General features: G+C 47.1%; 1 protein-coding gene across 1 annotated transcript; it reads right to left on the bottom strand.

Annotated features, from left to right (window-relative positions):
• Positions 1-511: 511 nt before the first annotated feature.
• LOC115326453 (venom peptide MmKTx1) lies at positions 512-3,075 on the bottom strand. Its single transcript, XM_029987331.3, has 3 exons — positions 2,913-3,075; positions 1,374-1,485; positions 512-678 (listed from the first exon to the last, which is right to left on the bottom strand). The coding sequence occupies exons 1-3, from the start codon at positions 3,013-3,015 to the stop codon at positions 570-572; spliced, it is 324 nt and encodes a 107-aa protein (XP_029843191.2). The 5' UTR covers positions 3,016-3,075; the 3' UTR covers positions 512-569.
• Positions 3,076-21,428: the final 18,353 nt, after the last annotated feature.

Genomic DNA, 21,428 nt, shown 5'->3' with positions numbered 1-21,428 from the left:
AGAATTCTTCTGAAGAGATGGCGCCATTATGTACAATGCAATTCAATGCAAACGAATAATTAGCCGGCAGAAAAAACAAAGAATCAGACACCTACGTTTATTTTTTTATATTTTTTTTTATATATAAGACTGGTTTTTACAAACCAAACACGGTTCATACCCTTTAAAAAAAAGTCTGTGAGGTCACTTTTGTTTACGACACGGAGACATCCAATCACGGCGAACAATAGGAGCATACCTGCGAATGACAAAGATCGGAATACCGTTTGATATAATAAACGCAATTTGCGAAGGGGCGGAACTATAGATACTTTTGGGGAACATGCACGTTTAAACGCTGCTAACACTCTTATACAACATCCCGTGCGTTCGGGGGAAAGATAAACTGGCAGGTCTTTTTTTAATCTTTTTTCAGAGACTAAGTTTTAGAGTCGGCAAAGAATATCTGCGTTTCCAGCTCTGGAGAGCAGCAACAGCAGCAGCACGCTAGATGTAAGTAAAACATGCGAAGTATGCATAGCACGCTTTATTTCCACGGAGTGAAACCTTTTTTTACGTGTGCCTTTCAATTAAGTGCTTTGGTCTGAACCATCGCACACTTGATGTGGACAGCAGTGGGGGTAAACTCCGGGGCCAGGCACAAGGCGGCAGTTCTCTTCAACAGGCCGGCCAGCACATCTTGCGAAAAAAGAAGAAAAAAGTTTTGTTAGTAAGTTTTCCAAGAAGCACTGTAAACGTTTACATTATTCTTTTTACATGTTATTGTTACGATTAATCTTTTTAATCGTCTTAGAAGTACAGTAAAGTGGTTTGTGCTCTCAAATTTATAAACGAATTTTCGTGCAGCACTTAATTCATTTAGCGCTCACCATTATGCTTTCCGAGCTGAAATTGTTTTATCTTAGTTTTAATATTTTTTATCGACATAAAACCAAGAGAAGTACGATTAAGCACGTAATATAAGAAAAGCGCCACGTGGTCGTTTATTTATACATGTTTTTTGCAGTTCTCACGTTATTTTTTGAACGGGTCGGTCACATATGCAAAATGCAAATGAAAGGTACAGGTTCAGTATTTTAATAGCTCCATTTTCGTCAAATGGAGTGCAATATGTTTAGATTCTGAGTTTTAGATTACAGTAACAGAACAGCATGCTCTGATGTAAAACGAAAATGATTAGTGGCAAAAGTTTTTCATCTTAAAGTTCAAAAAGGTGTAGGAAACACACACACACACACACACTCAAAATGCGTGCATGGAGATAGCTTTTTTCCTCCCAGCGTTTTTAAGTGACTCTTTATTTCAAAATGTAGAGGGTAGGGTTCTCTTAAAGGTAAGCCGGCACGATTATATGCCAAAGATTTTTTTCTTACCCTGTTATCCTGACCCGAGAGTCTGACGCGCTGCACAACCAGATTTGACACGGGTGCTCGCTGTGGTATGCCTGACCGTCTTCTAGAGTGACATTTTCGTAGAGACATTTTCCTGTTGGACAAAGTGGCAATACATTTTAACCGTTGTATAAATATACTGCTACGCCAACTTTTTTTGTTTGTAGTGCTTCATTTTTAGGTGGAGTGACACTTGCTGAAAAAAACAACAACAGGGCCATGATAGTTACACAATAGCTTAAGATGCTTTCATTTAGCATATCAACATACATCCCTTCACGGTTACTGGTATTCTGGATGCCATTCTTCAAAACAGAAACGTATGTGTTACTGGTATTCTGGATGTAATCCTTCAAAGCAGAAACGTTCATGCTTTTTGAAACGCAATACAAACTTGAAGACAAAACGACCACATTCAAGCAGGGCAATAGTCTTTATTTAAAAAGTAATTGTCACAAAATTAATGTTTTATATATTTTGTTTGTTAATCATACAAACTTGATTATGCTGACATAGACCGGGAGCAAAAATGGGTGGAGGGAAAGCTCTCAGTTATACTGAATCAACAAAAAAACTCAAATGTGGATGCAGATACACACATAGTATATAATTATGTTGAAGACGTCACAGCTTCGTCGTCGTGAGCATGTAACTTTATCTAAAATCACGCGACGTTAATTTTTTTGTTAAATTTAGCGTGGAAATTGGCGTCAGGTGACTAGAAGTTACATCAGGTTATCACGTGACTTGACATCAATTTCTCCGTTAAATTTCATGAGGAAACTGACGTCAAAGCATCGTCGTTGGGAGTCTTAATATCATGGCATCACGTAGCGTCAATATCCCCGCTCAATGAGGCAGGAATATCAGTAGGAGTTGAATAAGTCACTATAAAGTTTTATGTGAACTTTGTCTGCAAGCGTTGTATAATCTTCATAGCAGGTGGCTGAAAAAATGTTAATAAATACAACGCATTAACCTTTTATGCCAACAGTCATGCACGAGTTCGATATGCTAGCCAAAAAAATGTTTGGTCCTGTTTTTCCTATGCAGGACACTGTTTAGAATAAAATAGACTCTAAAAAGTTTGGAGAGAAACAAACGCGGCGATATTGGCACCCTCAATAAAAATGTGTCTCACCCCGTAAAAAAGCGCTGATGTTTGTTTCCGGCCCAATTAATTACACTTACATAAATACTTTTGGGAGTTCGTGTCCGCAGCTATAACAAAACATGCTTATCTTCCGGGTCGACGAGCCGAAATAGAAGCATCTTTCAGAATTCCTTTTGACTCAAAATATATCTGACGAATTAAATATTGCACAAAACAATCTGTTCCAAGGGGTATTTTGTTTTGTGACATGCATATCCTGCTCTGGCACTCGTAAAAAAAATGTTTTTGAGGAGGGGGGGGGGGGGGCGAGTAATGGGGGGAGGGGCGTTTAAGGTTCTTTCAGGCATCAACCTAATGAACCAAATGCTCAAGGTTCCCGATAAGAAAGATGAGCAGTTTCCACTTACCATCTTGCACTGTTACAAATACCTCGCCAATATGGGCATTTGAGAGGTTCCAGACAGCTGCAAGAGCCAAGACACCGCACGAAAGTACTGCCGGGAATTGCATGTTGCCGACTGCCGCTCAAGAAAAGCGTTTAAGTTGTGGGACGCAGAAGTATTTCTGCACTTATAAGTGGAAAAACCCAAGGTCTTCGTTTCGAGCACTCGTCTTTCAGACAGACAGATTATCGGTTGCAAAATAGTCGTGTCATGTACGGAGGAAACGAAAAAAAAAAGATGCTACTTTCGAGGAAGTCCTTGGCATATGCTTATCAGAGAAAGGGTTGTTCTAGATTAGTAATTATTTGAAACAATTCGTAATCTTTTTTTTTAATATCAGGCTTTTTTCTTGTTTGTGTGTTATAGGAGTTTTATTGAATGCAGTTATACGCGAAAAGTATAAGGTGCGCACAGTGGATCTTACATTGGAAGCCGAGCAGTAAAAATTGGCGCCTCCACTGGAGCTTTAATGGAATATGCATCGAAGTGGTCAGCTTTACCCAATAAAATTGAAGGCGTGGTTGTCTTCTTGTAAAATAATAGACCAACAAACTTTTCAAGGTCAACGGCGGCCGTGTTCACAGACGGTCGAAATAGCGATGAATGTAGAAAAATGTAACTTCAAGCGCCATCTACTAAGAGCGGCAGCGACTAGATGACGCACTTTGCTTTCTGCTAGCAGCGCCTGGTTGGAGATGGCGCCACGAGTTACATAGATACATCTCTAATTTGATGGTGCGCGAACACGTTGGCGGCCGTTGACTTTGGCAAGTTCGTTGATTGAACTTTTCCCAAGCCAAACTGAATATCTCAATGCACGTTCGGTGGAGGTTCGAGCTTTCTATGTGCAGGCGCCGATTTTTCCTACTCGCTTTACAACGTAACGTTTACTGTGGGCACCCGCAGCATATAGTATTGTCACATTCAATTGGGGCGCACGCAGCACCGAGAAAATGCTGCTCCCAAGGCCGCGCGACCGCGCGGGTGCAGCGTATGATGCACTACCAAGTGAACACGAAGCATTCCGCCGTGCAACTCGCTTGGCGCGGTGACTTCAACGGCAAAACATAAACGGGTGGACCATTGAACAAAATCCGCCGCGAGTGGGGCGGCGGCGCGTGCCATCTAGCGAGAGTCTCCCGAGCCGCCATGTTTACCGAGACGAGGAAGACGAAGCCAGGGAAAGAAGGGGCCGAAGGAGGCGGAGAGCGGTAGCTCAAGGCCGCACCGGGCCGCAGTGCCTGAAGCTGCACGCTCTCCTTTCGACGGTGCAGCTGGTGCAGCAACGCGCCGGTGTCGTGCGCCGCACCAAGTCCCAAATGAACGTAGTGCAGCCGCACCGACACGACCATCTGAACGCGACGCGTCCGTCGGTGCAGTGCGGTGCGGTGTGGTGCGCCCCAATTGAATGTGACATATAATTGCACTGGAGCTTGTCTGTCCCTCAAGGGGGCGATTTTTTTTTTACTTGAATTTTGTCATTTATCATAAGAATGTGAATTACAGTTGTTCTCAAAATACTCAAAACTCTATTGGATGAAAAAAAACGCTACAAAGAAAACTAAAAATGTTTGATCATGACATGCATGTGTGCCACAAAATTCATGGGTTCAGTTGTTGCAGTAGTGCATTTATGTTTGAGTCTTTAGAAGGTCGCTGGTTTCCAACTTCTCGCTGCTCGTGAACATATCATATCACTAAGGCATATCATATTTTGCTGCGTTTCTCGGTGAACCTTCCGTAACCGAGCAGGGTATGATATGGCCTTTCATGGAAAAATCGACTCGACTTTCAAAAGCTGAGGAGTCTCGTTTTTATATTATTATTATTTTTTTTTGCAAAAAGCTAGCAAAGAATAGCACAAATAAAGACGTTATCTTGCCCTTTATATTTAGGGCCGTCGCAGATTACTACCAGTTCCGTTGAGCCAAACACAAAATCAGAAGTCATATTTGTCAAAAGTATTTGTGTGTGTGTGTGTGGAAAGGTATAAAAGCTTTAAAGGCTATAAATATTATAAAAATATATAGAACATATAAAAATATTTAGGAAAAGCGTTTTTTTTTTCACCCTTTTGTTTTATTGTGTCCTCCTGTCGTGGGTTTTTGTTTCTTTTGATGATTGTAGCGACGGCGATGGAGACGTGTTATATAAGGCGTGTACGAAATAAACCGTGTAGCTGCATGTGTTTGAGATGTTGCCGGTTCTTTTTTTGCCTTCTTTCGCGTTTTTCGTTTTCCTACCCCAGTCTCAGGTTTACCATTATGTTCATGATATATTTGTAATAGTTTTCGCAACTATAATCTACACTTCATGAGTGGTAACTGCCAATTTCATTTCATATTGAAACTCGATCAAATTTTAAGAAAAAATCAGCATATATATTCAGACTTTACCCGCGCACCTGCACAATAACAATAAACTTTTTTTTTTTTTTTTTTTAGAATATGCTAGTTTTGTTTTTCAAATTCCGCAAATACTGTCACGGAAAGGGGGGATGAGTGGCCGAGTGCGTTAGCACATCGCATCCCGGAGCACCATGGAGCGAAAGCTGGCGCTGCAGAACCCAGAAATCCTGTGCCCTATTCACGCCGGTACTCGTTTCGATTTGAATTAACACCGTGCCGGAGTGTGGTCGTCTATTACTACCACTTGATGCACATTAAAGACTCCAGGCTATACGGAGCGCAAGTTCGTCTGCTTCCTGCGCATGAGTTGCGGTGACGTCAGAAGGATTCCAAGGCTCTTATTGGCTGGTTGAGAAAAACAAATGGGTCAAGGCACCTAGCGTTGAGGTCTCCCCATTATCCTTCTAATCGTAGCCAATCAGAACTCGGCGTCGTTCTGACGTCACCACAACTTTTGCGCAAGTAGCAGACGACTTGCTCTCCGCATAGCAGGCGTACTGCACTGACAAAATTTGTCGTCTGCAGTGGTGACACCAAAGCCCCTTTGAGACTATATTTTCCACTATTATTAACGGAAAGTATGCTAGTGTGTGGCACGTGCTAGAAAGGGATAATTAAACGATGTCTTGGTAAACTGTATTTTTTATTAATTTTTATATTCGTACTGTTGCTTGAATTGCCTTTGATTCGACAAGTTTTAGATCGTATATTTAATTTCTTTTTTCCCCATTAGTCCCGAACGGGACCGACTGGAGCGCTGCGATCACTCGATGGGGTCATAGTTCCAAGTATCACCTGAAGGGCCCATGCATTTTCTACGCTTTGCCTTGCTTTGGTCGTGCGATTCAGCGCGTAGCAGCAGAAACACTTCGCCAAGTGTATTTTGTTTTTACTATCGCGCTAAACGTGCGTAGGACGAAACCTATGGAAACAAATCCGAATACGCCAAGCGAAACATTCGCAAGTTGTGTGCAAGTTATGATAGAGTCCTACGATAGCTTCACGGACGACAGCATTGCTCGGATACTTCGCCGCGTAGACCAACGAGGATACTCCTACCTGCTCTTTGCACGCTTCACAATTTCAAACAGCAAACGAAAGGAAATACGTACTCGAAATTACAATTCTCGGTGAAAGCCGTTTGAGGCACGTGTTCCGGAAGCAACGACAACAATCCAAACGACTTCAGCGGCAGCTCAAGACGGTGGAAAGGACTAGCAAGGCGGGTGGAAAAACTAAGAAGGGGCTCGTCTCTCGCTGCCTACGTCCAGCGGCCTCGTTGAATAGATGTGTATGTTCGCGCGACCCTATTGACAGCGAAGCTGTTTATGGCTAGGGTTCCGCAGATTTTTCGTGTGCGTCAACAAAAACTCAGGTCTCGAATGTGATGCAAAATCGCTTCATTCTATGCAAAAGCTTACACGTCTCACAACTTGGATGTGCATTTTCAGTAGATTAGTTATCAATAGGCACCATTTTCAATATCAATAAACTCTCAGGTAGATAATGAAAGCTTCTAAAAGATTTGCCGCTTTGCGACCCGCGTGGGCCATGTCTACGCTCGCACCGCTCTCTTTTTGTCGCCGCTCCAAGCGATTGCGTGTCTAGTTTCCTTTTCCTTCCGCTTTCCCGATCAAGACAATAAATTTGTTCGTACCCTTGTTCAAAACACCCTCTCACGTCTGTGTCCTGTTCTAAACAGCTTCGCTGGTCATCCACCTTTGCAAAGTGTACTCGCTCATGCTTTTTTTTAAACTTTTTTAAGTGAACTTATTTTATGAGTAGTTTGGACCATCACCTAGATCTTCCGGTTAGAAGCTGTATTATTTCTTCATTGTTTCCTTTTCATTTTCGGAGTGCTGTGCGGTGGTGGCGGCGGATGCTCTCGTCCCAGTGACACGCTCGTCAATTCTATTGGGTGCTCTCTTTGATATAGTAAAGATCAAATAAACACGCTATGCATTACCCTGGCATCATGTGGTACGTACAGTCTTTTTCAAATGTTTCGAGCCCACCGCGTGCGTGGCCAGAGCGGAATCGTTTCCGTGCAGCGGCGCCCTTATCGTCGGCACCCGCTGGCTGCGAGATTTTTTAGATTAAGGGGAACTTCGCTCTAGCGTCGCGCTCGCCTTGATAACAAAGTGGCGCAAAATAGCGAGAGCGAAGTTCCCCCTCGCCCTCAAAGATCTCGCAGCCCGCCAGCGCCGATGATAAGAGCTCCGCTGCACGGGAAGGAGCCCGCTGCGGCATGCTCGGTGGACTCTAAACCTTTGAAAAAGACTGTACACTTTATTTCTCCTGTGTCTCTCCGAAATCAGACAAACAAACTGCGAAAAAAAAGCGGCAATCGGAACGTGAAGTTTAACGCCTGCTCGGCCATCCTCGCGATTTGTCTTCTCTTCTCTCTTTCCTGCCCGTTTCTGACAGGATAAAAAAAAAAAAAAAGAAACAGAAAGCAAACTGGTTGTTTCAACCATTCCGTCCCAGAATCTACTTGTTTGGTCACTTGGCAAGCCTCCAAAGCTACGACGAAGACCGATTTGGTTGTGGTCGGTACGATAACAGGAAACTGGGTCACTGGGGTCTGTTCCGTAGGCTGCAACGCCATTGTTAATTGTTGCGCTGCATGAGCTTTATTATGACGAGAAGTACAACGAAATAATTAGGTCACGCGCCACCCCAAACTCTCGTTCAAACTAACGAATCAAACATGAACGATACACCTGAACCTACATGCTACCAACGAAGCGCAAAACCGGTAATCGGAGCCTTGGTACTACGTCACGAAAAGGAGCGGCCAGGTGGCGCCACTCCATCTTCTCGGGTCTAATAAAAGTGACAGGATTTTGCTTTGCTACCTTTCACAGTAGTTTTGTGCAGGTGGGAGAAAATACATTGGTGGTTCGTCTAGAACACTCAATATATCTGTAGTTTAAGAGCGCAGCTCTTAGGCGCCGGTTTCCGCGGCTTGAGTGGCGTCGCCGTCGCCTTCGCCGTCGGCGTAACCCCGTGTTGCATTATGGGACGTTTCCCACAGGGACGTCCTGCGTGACGTCACATGATGAGGCCGCCATTAGGTTGCTTCAGCTCGTCGCCCCGCTCTCCTCTCCGCGCCTGGGGCGATGCGTTAAATACGTGTAGCGCTTCAGGGCGTTTTTAATACGAAAGCATTATACGCCTCGCAAGTGGGCTCATTTTCGTCTTCTGCGCACGAGAAAGGAAGTAGCGGCGACGTCAGAATGCCGAGCCCTGATTGGCTGATCGCGATCCCCTTTCTGAGCGTCGTCTGCTCCTTTGCAACGTCGTCTGCGTCTCCTGCGACTTCGGAAGTCGAGCGAGCTCGACTTCGCCTTTCAGAGAGGGCAGACGAAATAACTCGAGCGGTACGTTGTTTTTGTCTAACAACTAGCAGACGCGCATCAAGGAGGGAAGTCAAAGGACTCACTGGCGAGGTGTCCCGAGGCGCCGAGGTTTGTTTGCCAAGAACCGAGAGTGCGCGTGTTAGTGTCCGCAAGTTCCCTCCCAAATACTTTTTCCCTCCTTTCGAGTGCGGCGAGACTCCTCACTCTTTAACGGCGTCGGCGGGTTGGCGCAGTTAACGTCGTCTGCTTTACGTCTGCTAGTCAAAGCGATGGCTGCTTTACCTTTCCTGCGTCTGTCGGAGATTCACCGCTTTTTTACCGGCGAGAGTCACCGTTGCTTCGGAAAACAAGGCGATGACAAGAGGAAGAGATTGACCACTTAATCTAAAATTGAGGTCAGCGATCAAAGTATAATACGGCAAGGGTTCACAAGGGTCGCGCGGGCATATTCCATTCAGCAGGCCAGCCGGTCGTGGGCAGACGGTCGCCGAGTCGCGGAGTGCCTGCTAGGCCTAACTGGCCAGCTCGTTTGGTCGCGTTCGGTGGAATCGTGGCCGTTGGAGCTTTTCCCGGGTGTTTGTGGATCCAGCGTTCTTGTTCGTCGTGGTCTGTTTCAAGCACTTTTTACTTTTTTCTTGCTGCTTGAAGTTGGGACGCGTGAGAAACGGACGTAGAAAAATAAACGTCCGTTGGTCGTCGCGACCGCGACGCTGTCGTCCATGCTGATTCGATCGTAAGAAGTAAGTGCGTACAGCTTCGGAGCTGTCGTTGGATTCCGTCGTAACCTGCGCAAAACTTACGAAGATTTCGTTTCGTGAATACGAATTTGTTCTTAAGTTTTGTCTTACGCACATCTTTGCGGTAAGATCGTTTCGTGAATCTGGCCTCTGCACTTCCGAAAGTCGCAGGAAAGGTAAGACAGACGCAGACGCCGCTGCGAGCAGACGACGCTGCAAAGGAGCAGACGACGCTCAGATAGGGGGTCGCGATCAGCCAATCAGGGCTCGGCGTTCTGACGTCACCGCTACCCCCTGCGCAAGGAGCAGACGAAGTTGCCCTCCGCATAGAGTTTTAGACTAGGGGGCCCCAACGCTTTGGGGAACCCAACGCTGTGGGGTACCCAAAGCAACGACACATCGCACAGTGTGCTTATAGAATAGGGTTTGTGACGACGCAACGCTGCACGCTCGCCTTTTTTGCATGCAGCGCCAGCTGAAGGGGCTGGAACTCTGTAACACCGCGTGACAGGCGCGTGAGTTAGCAACTCTGTCAGATACGAGTCGATATCATACGCCTAGTTCTGAGTACGGGAAACATTTACATTTGGAACCGACCAAGGGTTCCAAACGGTTCAGTGCTTCATCCTTCTATGGCAAAGAATCTTCGCATATTCAGAAGTACTCGTTGAAAGCGTCTATATATTGAAGACACATCTTAGGAACTACTGGTTATTGAATGTGTTTTTTTAGAGAATGCAATAGTCCTCTATTTGTTCGGTGCATAATTTTATGTATTCTTGATTAGTTGATGCGAACATAAAAGTTGCAATATTCGTTCAAAAGGTTTGGAGACGGTTCATACCAATGTTGCGGAGTTGCCACTCCGGAGTTGGAAGGATTCCCGTAATCATTCCACATTTTCACGACCCCGGAATGGAATGGGAATGGAATGGCGACAACGTTGAGGGGAATGGAATAGGAATGGAATTAGGCGCCTTTTGCCCGGAATGGAATGGGAATGGAGTGGGGCACGGTTCCTCTTTTTTTTTCTTTGTGTGTGTATGTTTACGGTTAGCTAAACCGAGCCAGTCAGCGAGTCAGTTGCTCAGAAATAAAATGAGCGGGACACTGCTAGCCCGCGTGGAGCCCTAACAAACTTATACGCAAAAGAAAAAATGCAATACAAAAAACAAGCGTCAAAGCAAAGAGCAAACGGAGAAAGGGGGGTAACGTGGCGCCTTTCTCGGACGCGCAGGCGTCGGGCTTCGATGGCGTTACACGAGAGCGAAACAAGAAACCAAGCACCAAGCAAAAGAAAAGAGAGCGGCAAAGAAACAGCCATGAACAACTCCTCATCGTCCTTCTTGTCATGCTTTTTTTTCTGTTGTTGCGACGGTTTGTAGAATGCACGCGCGCGCACAGACTGAGATCTGAGAACGGAAGCGACTCCTAACTCGCAGAGCTCTAATAACTCGTTGACTCGAGCGCCGCCGAAAGATGATCAGGTATTGTTTTCTTATAGTTCAAGGAGCGTTGTTTAGCAGGCAGCCAACCCTGCTCCCTTCCACGTTCATTCGTGCGCACTCCTTTGAAGTGCGAAATGTGGGTTTGCTTCGGCATTAAAACAAAGCGAGATTCACTTCCCTTTTCTCCTCTTGCGCTTTGCTCCGAGGCTTGTTTTCGTATACTGCATCTGTAGTGTAAGTCCGCCTTTTACTTGGTCTTTGTTCCGACGCTTGTTTTCTGTGTTATATGTTTTAGTTGGTTGGGGTGGGTTGGGGTTACAAGCAAGCTAGCGAATTCCCGCTCATTTCCTTTGACTTAGTCTCTGCGTACTTCGTTTCACCTTGCGATGGACCGCTGCGGACGCTACGAGTCACCCTAGGCAATCCAGCACCGTGAGCGGGACTGCAGGGTCACGCAACACTCAGAAAGCACTGGATTGGTTTCGATGGCTTTCGTGCTGTCTGTTGAGGTCCATCGTAAGGTGAAGTAGACTATCGTCACCGCTCTTGGTGTGACCGAACTGACTACACTTGCAGAAAGACCGTCCCGCGCCAGACGAGGCGCGACCGTTGCTGTGAGGGCAACTGAGAAGGAGAGCTGGGTGCTAGCTGCCACTGAGGTTTTGGCTTCCGCGCGTCTCGGCTGTCCGGTCTGCATTCGTGCTCCTTGTCCTGGACCCTGTTTGAGGCGGTGAGAAGTCAGTTGGACGGTGTTGTTGAGGAAACACGGGAAATGTCAATTGGAACGGTGCTGTATTACCCCGTTAATTCTATCTTGATGTGAAGAGCTTTGTCAACGCTGACTGCCCGACCCGTCTCCACAACGCGAACAACCGACACCGAGGTATAAGAATGAATCGGTTGGTACCGTCTGCTGCCTGAACCCGCCACTCGATCAGCGCGAAGAGGAACATCACAATTCGGACGACAAGACACGAAAAATACAGATCGAGTGATGGCATCGTGGATGACATTTTTCGACATTAGTCGCGAAAAAAATAAAAAAAGCTGCACGCTGCGTTGTGCAACGAAACTATACTCGGTGTAGTCGGCGTATATCATCGAAATTTATTCGCCATCTGAAGAGGAAACACGAGAATGACTATGCGAAGGGTAGAAAAGAGCAGGCGAACGAGCCAAAAAAAAAAAAAAAATGAATTGAGTATGATAAGAAATATCGAGATTCGTAAAGCAAGTGTGAACTTATGTGTTTTAAAACAGTTTTCCTGACATGGTCTATACGGTCCCTCGTGCTGCGACGCAGAGGTCGCATTTTGTCAGAGGATGTGTTCTTGCCGCTGTGCATGGAGTCGTTTCCTGCATTTGAAGAATACAGTAATATAGCTTATTTCTGCGCCACGCACGAACTGGATATTTTTATGGTCTTACCGACAAACACGCTGGCCGAGTATGTCCTAAAAGTCAAATGCAAAAAAGTTAAAAAAAGAAAAGAAAATGAGTGGATTTAAGTTTTGTTGTTTGTTGCGAGCCACGTGGTCGCGAGACCGATGTCTTAAACAAGCATCGACGTATCAAGGGGCTTTCTCGATGTTTGTAGTACATTGTAAATAAACACTTTGTGCCACCAGCGGTCTGCTTAGTAAAATCAATGCTTTTTTGTAAAATTTAGCTTTTTTTCTTTTTTTTTTCTTTTTTTTTGCAATCGTCTCTGCATATGATAATGTCAGCTTTATGCTGCTTATGTCGGCAACACAATGCAGCTGTCAAGTACATTCTGACGGACAGTGTGTCCGTTTCTTACTTAACGGACATAAAACCCGTTTTTCGTTAGGTTGAATAAAATAGTACAGTTGTATGCCAAAGAGTACCATAGTAGAGGATAAAAGCGTTAGAAGTGCTTTTATCGTCTAATCCTGCTAAGAGCAATTCGTTATAGTAAAGAGGCCAAAGACTATACCAAGAAACCCGCAGTACCCTGCAAAAGGAACAAATAAAAGTGGGGGGAAACACAAAATAGAAATCAAGTAAAAGTCTGCAATTCACGTTAAAGCACATAGGCACTGCCCTACCTCAGTGGGAGTGAAGGTAGCGAGTTTCCTGTCTACAGATGTTTTCGAGCTTGTGATGATCGTTAGGGGGGTTCTGCGTGAGTGCAAATAAAGGGATTGCCAGAACAGTGAAGACCACACCAAGAAGGAAGGCTGTTGCTCTACAGTACGAAACGGTTGAAAGGCACCAGCCCAATTCTTGCAAACAACTCCCTTCAGTGCTGTCTCATGAACTTGCAGTTCCACAACGCTGTTTAGGAGGCATAATAAGACAACCCGCTGGAGGGCCACACTTGAGATCAACTCTGGTCGTCCATTGAAGGGCCAGAATTCTAGCCAATATCAAAGCAGTGAGTGATCCGGAGTGAGCTTGGCTGCCGAAGAATAGTGTATAGTTGCCCTTCGATGAACACTTTCAACTGATCTTACAAGATCAACCTCACAGGAGTCTCATATGGAGCTGCAATACTTTAGGTGTGGCAGGACCAGGGCTGTGAAAGGCATGGGCGTACCAACCGCTTGTCCCCCAGTTCTTAGAGTGGGGGGGGGGGGGGCAAGTCATGTGCTTTGCCCCCCCCCCCTCCCTAAAACAGCCATCACTGGGCAGGGCAAACACTGGCTGGCAGCGCCCAAGGGATACCAAGGGCACCGCTCCTCGGTCCCGGGGGGGGGGGGGGGGGGGGGAGGAGGGGAGGGGAAGGGGGTTTAGTTTGCCCCCCCCCCCCCCCACTCAAAACCAAGTTGGTACGCCACTGGTGAAAGGCACGTAAGTCTGTTATGGCCTGGTCTACTGGACACGCTAAGTACAAAACCCAGTGTTCCGCACGTTTTGAACAAAACTGTCGTCAGGCTGTGCGAAGAAGCATAGCTGGCTGTTTATAGTAGACCTTGTCGACGTTGTTCTGCAAACCCTGGTGGTTTCTTGGGCCACCTGATAAGCGGCACCAGTATCAGGTCGTTCGTAACAGCAGTGGAGTTGATTGCAGGGATCACAATTAATAAACATGTTGAGAACAAGTGGACTGAGCACACTGTACCGTCGAACTGTCGAGTATTTGGGGCCACTGGAAATGGTTCCATGGTATACACTGCACTCCGAGCGACTCAACTTGAAGACGTCTAGTATGCACACATTTAATTAAATCGTGTTAATGAGCACCAGTGGCTCGCTGGGCAGGTCATAGGACTCAGCTTTCACGGAAGCCAGGTAGCATGCACTGTATAGCAGCCCCTTACCATGCTTGTGAGAGGTTCCAGCTCCAGGTCGTGGCGTCGCCAAAAGAGTAGTAGAAAAGGTACCACGACCAGCACACCCCTACAGTTCTTAGCACGATCCTTTCTGTAAGCAGTGTGCTCCACTGCAGCAATTGTCAAGGTGACTGCCATAAACCGAATCCTGCATTCACGCTTTACATGCCGCTAGAACTGTTCAGGGATGCGTCTCATGGAGTGAGTGAAGGTGCAGCAGCTTATTCGGGACCAAGTGCCCTGCTTGAGAACCACACTGCGAGTTGAAGCAACGCAAACCAGGGAGTACAGGGTTGGGGTTCGTCTGGGCGGGCCAGGGTGGTGGAACACGGGGGGCAGCGTCGCTGGTTGCCCGGGCAGGCCAGAGTGCGGTGTCCGTACTCGACACAGCTGTTGCAATGATGGGCTCGAGGTTTGTGGGGACGGCAGCGAAATTCAAGGCGGCGGTAGTACACTGTGTAAGGGACATGGGTTCCGATGAAAGTGATGATGGCTGAACCTGTTCTGCCTACTCGCCTTGCGTGAAGGATGTCACCTTGATAAGACTCCAGATCATTGATGATCTCGTCGGGGGTAGGTAGGAGTGGACGGGAGGGGAAATGTTTTGTAAGGTGATATTGGTGATGTGAAGTAGCCAGTTGACGATCGCTTCGTGATGGGTGCGGAGGACGGTTATTTTGCCGGAGGTGGAGCGACACGTCGGTACATGTATGAGCAAGGAGCTGTGCGGCTTGCAAGAACGCCGGCAAACTGTCAAGAGGCAGCGCAGCTGCGCCAGCAGGACGGACTGGGAGATGCACTATAACTACGTGAAGTTCGGGGTCAAAGTCGGCCGGAAGACAAGATTTGCGGGGCTTTCCAGGGGTGATACATTTCCCACCTTGGTCGTCTCGCTCTAGAGAGATTTTCATGTCCTGTCTCAGGATGGACGCAGAGATATTGGTGAGCTGCGAAGCGGCGATGTCGGCTGTAGCCATATTCGAAGCAGAAACGGGCGTGCCGCTCGCAGAACGAGACTCGAGCGAACCGATCTCTCGGCGGACGTGCTGCGGCGGGCCGACGGAGCGCGGCGATGTTTATACCAGGATCACGTACAGTCGCGTACAGTTCTCTGGGCTTTGCGGAGCCCGGAGAAGACGTCCGCTCTCGTCGGAGGTTTGCAGCAGTCTCCGGACACTGAAGGTAAGGGCGCTCACATCGCAGAGTTCACTTTTGAAGGGGTGCTACTGAGGTTTTAAGAGCCACTGATCGTAGCAATCGCATTCCAAAGACACCGCGTTGTCGTAGATTGTTTTTCACCGGCTACGTCCTGTAGGGCTGAGGCCAGGGGTGGGGGATCCATCGCCGGAAACGCGGAGGAACCAAGCAACGACGTGAGGCTTGCCGAGTCGGCTCGTGGGTGCCGACGACATTCGAGCAACGCTTCCAAGAAGACTGGATATTCTTTCCGGCGAGGACACAATACTTAGACAGCATGCTTGGGGCTGATGAGGATCGCAAGAGGTGGATAACAGGACAACCAATGCACAGCAAATAGGTCGAGCACGGTACACGGCACAATAGTGGTCGCCGCCATGTCAAATTGAAACGAAGCTGACGAAGCCAAGCTCCAGTTTAGTACACATTGCGCTTCGACATGCTTTATTACAAATAATTTTATAAATCTTAAAACAATTTTTTTATATCTTAAAGTTTTAATTTAAGTCGAATAAAACAAGCAAATTCACGTTGCGTCAAATAAACTTGGTCGGAACTCGAAACCAACGAGCATCGCCGCATCGCCATCGCCATCGTAACAAAACTCAAAAACTTTCAAAAACGAAGCGAGTTTCAAAACTTTCGCAACTTTCGGGCGCTTTCAGACTCTAGGAACAAACATCGAAGAACGTTCTTGGAAAAAGGAAGTGTCCTAGGTGCCGGCGTGCCCATAAAACCAGCTGTGGATATGAGTCTAATTGGTGAGTGCTCGCTCACTCGTTTTACTTTTTGAGTCCTTTCTGTTCGGAGCGTTTATAACGTGATCCTTTTTTGTGTGCAGTCGGCGTGAAAGCGAACGTGTGCGGTTCCTTGTCGCACAGGTGCTTTCCGCATTGGATGACCCTCGAGCTTTTGCCAAGGAAGCCACGGAACCGACCTGTCACTGCACGGGCACTCAGATTGCGGGAACGCAACCAAAGGCAAAGGTCCCACCGGAGGCAAGGGGGGCCAAGCGAGACACTTGGTGAGTGTATCAGGGAGCTTGATTTCTGCAAATCGGGTGGCGGCTTGGTACCAGACAGCTAGGCGGTGTGTTTTGCGGAACCCATGACTGCTAAAGGTACCCGTTAGTGTGATGGCGCTTGTATTCGCTTCCACTGTGCGAGGTTAGATTCAAGTTCGATTTTCGTCCTCGGAAACTACTCGAAACATTGCGTGACGTGCGCCTTTAGAAGTAAGGTCTGTATTGATGATGTTGCTTGCGAAGAGTATAAACGAGTTCTCTCTCGACTGGGGCACTGACTTCTTATGAAAAAAATTCTGTGTATGGTGCACTTATTTACTAACCCTCTGGCTGTACTTCACTGTAAAGATTAGGAGAGAAAAAAAAAAAACGCGCATTGACTAGTGTCAAAAGAAACAGAAAAAAAAAGTGTTTTAAACTACTTCCTCCTCAGCTCATAAGCGAAGGGAGAAATCACGTGGTCGTATTTCACTGGAACCCAAAGTTATCCCAGCAGTCTGAGTCAGCAAGGGCAAAGCCCTGAATAAAATGCATGCTTCACATTTTGGCAAGTGCCAACAACTATAAAGCATAAAACGCATGTAAACAATTTAGCGAGCAACAAGAAAAGTGATGGCGACCCTTTTTGCTATCGCTCGATCAGCTGCACGACGAGGCAAGCCACATGAAAGCGACGGGAGCAAGCGATTGAGGCGATGAGCAAAGCTTTCTAGAAATCCAAAAACCGAGCAATGAGAGCTCTCCATCGCTCATTGCCGTCGCTCGCTAAATCGCATACATACGGTTCAGCTTGAATTGTATGAACGCGAGAGACACATGCAACTCACTTCCAAATGCCTTTCATTTCAGGGCTACACTTCCATTTGCGTCCAAGTGCTGCACGGGCCTCGTGCACTGGCACTTTGACACCACTTAAGAAACTAACACAAACATATCCAGGGGTTTTAGGTTGGGTTAGCCATCCTACAGAAAGGTGCTGCTCAGTTAATAGACGATTCGCTATTTTCCCGAGCGCCCCGGCCCGCCCGCGAGGAATTGTGGGAGAGATTGTCCTCGCCTGGCCGCTCTGCCTTGAGATCGCATTGCCTTGTCGCTTGCCTTCTCTTAATCCTGTTTTTCGATTCCATTACATATTTTTATCTATTCCAGTGTATTTTTTATCGCTTCCAAGGGTTTCTATTCTCTTCTGTGCACAATATTTCTTGTATATATATAGTATTTGTGTCTTTATTTTGCCTTTTTCGATGGGAGTGCCGACGGACAACACGCCGCTTCGCGCGTCGTTTCCCGGTATGAGTACTACCATTGCTACAGATTCCTATCGCACTGTTAGCTGTTTGTGTTGGTTCAATTAGACCCGCGTACAGTCGAGAGGAGCCGTTTATGAACAGCCGCGCATGTCATAGGGATAGGCACAGCTCTGAATCAACTATCGTGATGCGAGAGCCGAGCGCGCTGTGATTTGGCCACCCACGCTCGCTCCATTTACTCGCACTGTAGCGTATGCCTTCGACTGCCGCTTACTTAACTGAGATACAGCACACCGCTGTATCTTAGGGGGGCAGGGCAGGGCCCGAGGGTAAGGCCCTGCCCTGCCCCCCTCTCCCCCCTGCGGATCTCACCAGGGGGGGCACGAGCCTCGATGCCCCCCCGAAGTCTACGCCTATGCTTAGAAGCAATAAAATATACATTGGAATAGATAAGGACAGGTAATGGAATCGAAAAACAGAGGATTAAGAGGAGGCAAGCGACAAGGCAGAGCGGCTAGGCGAGGGACAGTCTCGCACAAATCTTCGTGCTTGGGGGATTTTGCAAAAGGGCTATTTATATCAAGTTCAAAATGAACAGCACTCTTCATTGATGGCTGATTCACACGACGAACTGATCCACAGACGGATTGATCGTATCCGCGGTTCGTCCGTCTCCCAAGCGCATCGACACGAAGGAGCAGACACGCAAATGACAGCCAGGACGAGCCGAACATGTTTGTGACCACACTGTGGCACTGTTGTCCAAGATCGAAATCAACATTTGCTGCTTTGAACAAGAACTGTGTGCCACTGTTACACTCTAAAAAAAAATGGTGTCATGGGGTACACCCATTGGGGGTGTAAGTGCTTGTCACATATACTACACCCTTTGGGAGAATACAAGTGCACCCCAAATATGGGAGTACGTGTACACCCGTTGGTGTGGTGCACATGTACACCTTTTTCTACAGAAATCACGCTCGAAGGGAACACAGGTGCACCCCATTCGATGGTGTACGGCTACACCTCTTTCTACACCCGCTTCACTCAAAGGGAACACAGATGCACCCCCTTCGATTGTGTTCCAATGCGCCTCTTCATACACCCGCTTCACTCAAAGGGAACACAAACGCACCCTACTCAATAGTGTACCATTACTACTCCCCTTTCTACACCTACTGCTCTCAAAGGGAACACAGGAGGACCCCGTTCAATAGTGTACTGTTACACCTCTTTCTACACTCGCTGAATTCGAAGAGAACACAGATGCACCCGATTCAAAGGTGCATGGTTACACCACTTTATGCACCCGTTTCATAACTTCATAAACCTATTTAAGACATCAAGGAAAACAGTAAAAAATGTACACGCCCCGGTGATTGCAAAAAGGCAGGTAAACAGACACACGGTATTGTTTTCAAATCTCATAGAAGTTTATTAGACAGCCTATTCCGTAAACAAGTACAAACTTGCAAGCAATCTGTGATATCTGAAAACGTACAAAGATTTTACACAACTGAAAAGATTACTAAGCAAACAAGAACCGGGGGTGACTCTTAGATAGTGTCCATTCTGCCAGCAGCCCGTAGATATATTTTCACAAATATCCACCGGCAGTCGCCGTTAATTCATCGAACGACGTTTCATCGACAGCTCAGATTAGCTTTTCTATTTTAGCTTCTCTCCTTTCTTTTCTTGTAATGAGCCGCCCCAGAATGTATCCGCGAAGTGACGTGTATGGGTGAGACAGGTGGGCTAACATTTTTGTAATGAGCCGCCGCAGACTGTCGCCACGAAGCGGCGCGAACGGGTCGGCTGGGTCGGTGAACACGCGAGACAAAATGTCCCTACAGCGTGCATTTTGCGTAACGAGTGACGATGAAACGTTAGTGTCGATGAAACGTGTCTACAAAACGTGTATCGACAAAAGCGTGTTTTCACAAAACACCAGGAGAATAAGAAAGTCAGTATTCCACCTGCAGTTGTCACATAATTGTATACAGCTAATGGCAGGTGACTGCCGATAGAATTTCGGGAAAATTATTCTCCCGGCTGATAGAAAATAGACACTGCCTAAGTCTAGAGGTAATCCGGAACGGAACGGTCAGCTGTTGCAAAGGAGTAGGTTGCAGTGCACTTACGATGAAAATACCGGACTTGAAATATGTAATCCGATATACCGGGCACTGCAGAACCACACAAACACAAAAACGAAAAGAAAGGGGTCCGTGGACATTCAACACGATGTGGCCGAAGCAGTAATTTGCCGAACCGAACACTAAACACATCACATAACTTCCTTGGGCTTTTTTGAAGAAATCCCCTGTTGCCGATACACGCGTAGGACTTTTCACACACTGGAAATCTTGGTACACTCGAATACGTTATCGCGGGCGAAATCTACGGCAGCCCCGCTGGTCGCAGCACAGCACACAAGCAACTAGGCCGGGAAGCAGACATTCCGAGGTCGAAAAAAGCTACTACGTCATCCGTGAAACCTTTACCACGTGATCACGCTCCTGCCGTATCCGCGCTCAGACAGAGGAGTCGAGGGATAAAAAAAGCCTTCGGTTCATTGGTCCGGCAACTGCGCGCCTTCTTCCATGCTTTCAGCTTAGAGAGAGAAAGAAAAAGAAATGAGTATGAAAATTGCAGCTCCTTCAAGGCCAAAAAGGGCCACCCTCGTAAAGGCTTATCTTCAGGGGCAACCCAACAATGAAAGGATTTGTCGCTTATATCCTCTTAAAAGTTCGACCCAAAGTTAATAGTGCAGTGGATGCTATCCGTGGCTTTGGCCTTGAGGCTGGTGCCGTGCTCTGCCTTATCTCTATAGCTTGGAGACTGTAGTCACGTGATCCTACCCGGAGACCCGATTGGCCTAAAACAAGCATAGCGTCCACTCTACTGTCAATACCGAGGGAACACGATAGCTCCATGCTTCCTAAGAAACTGCCCATCCCAAAGAGTGACCCCCATGGGGGAATCCAAGCACAAGCTGATCGGGACGCGTGGCTAGCGTGGCGGTGCATTGGTACACCTAGATGTTTTTAAGGGAGAGGGGGATGCTCATTGTCGGTGTACAAGCACACTGGCTGGGCAACGGAGGGTGCGTCTTTCAGGAAAAGGGTGCATGAGCGCCTGATGCACCCGACTACACCCTTTTTTTCTTAGAGTGTACGTGCGGAGTGAGACATAACACCATGATAGGCTTAGTGCGAAGCGCCACTAGCCTTACTAAACCAAACCATGGCAGAGACAGAAGCATGGTTCTGCTCGAGGAGACTTTGGCGTAGAGGCGGTGAAGTCCTGGGCCCGCTAAGTGGCATTTGGAGATGCCTTCACTCACTTTGCACTTGCGCTTTCAGTACACCACAGCCACAAGAAAGGGCTTGCTGGGTGAAAGCTTGATTGGAGATTCAAAGTCATTGCGGCGTGGTAGACGCGTCTTTACAGAAGCTTTTCGACGCAGATGAGTACCAGATTCTGCGTCGTGTCAGTTGGGCAAAGTTCCTCATGCCAACCTTTTTGGTATGAGAAATGAAAGAATATTTTGTTGCAATAGTTTGGGTCATTTTTCTTTAAAAGTCTTACTTGCAACTTTCAGGAAAGCACAAGCATTACAGACCAGCTGCCCTCACAATCATGACCCCCCCCCCCCCCTTTCTCTTCCTGGTAGTTGCTGTCGGTGAGTAACCTGATAGCCTTGGGCTTTTCCGCTTTTCTAATAGAAATTAGCGGTTCTTGTACATGTGCAAAAG

The sequence above is a fragment of the Ixodes scapularis genome, unplaced genomic scaffold, assembly GCF_016920785.2.
Source record: "Ixodes scapularis isolate PalLabHiFi unplaced genomic scaffold, ASM1692078v2 PGA_scaffold6__148_contigs__length_123643588, whole genome shotgun sequence".
Lineage (NCBI taxonomy): Eukaryota > Metazoa > Arthropoda > Arachnida > Ixodida > Ixodidae > Ixodes > Ixodes scapularis.
The sequence above is the reverse complement of the archived record's forward strand: the minus strand, read 5'-3'. Positions and strand labels throughout refer to the sequence as shown.

Coding starts and splice junctions, on each gene's coding strand:
- LOC115326453 (XM_029987331.3), bottom strand. CDS start 3,015: ATGCAATTCCCGGCAGTACTTTCGTGCGGTGTCTTGGCTCTTGCAGCT. Junction 1,486..2,912: donor ATTTGTAACAGTGCAAGATG/GTAAGTGGAAAC, acceptor TTTGTCCAACAG/GAAAATGTCTCTACGAAAAT. Junction 679..1,373: donor TCTCGGGTCAGGATAACAGG/GTAAGAAAAAAA, acceptor TTTTTTCGCAAG/ATGTGCTGGCCGGCCTGTTG.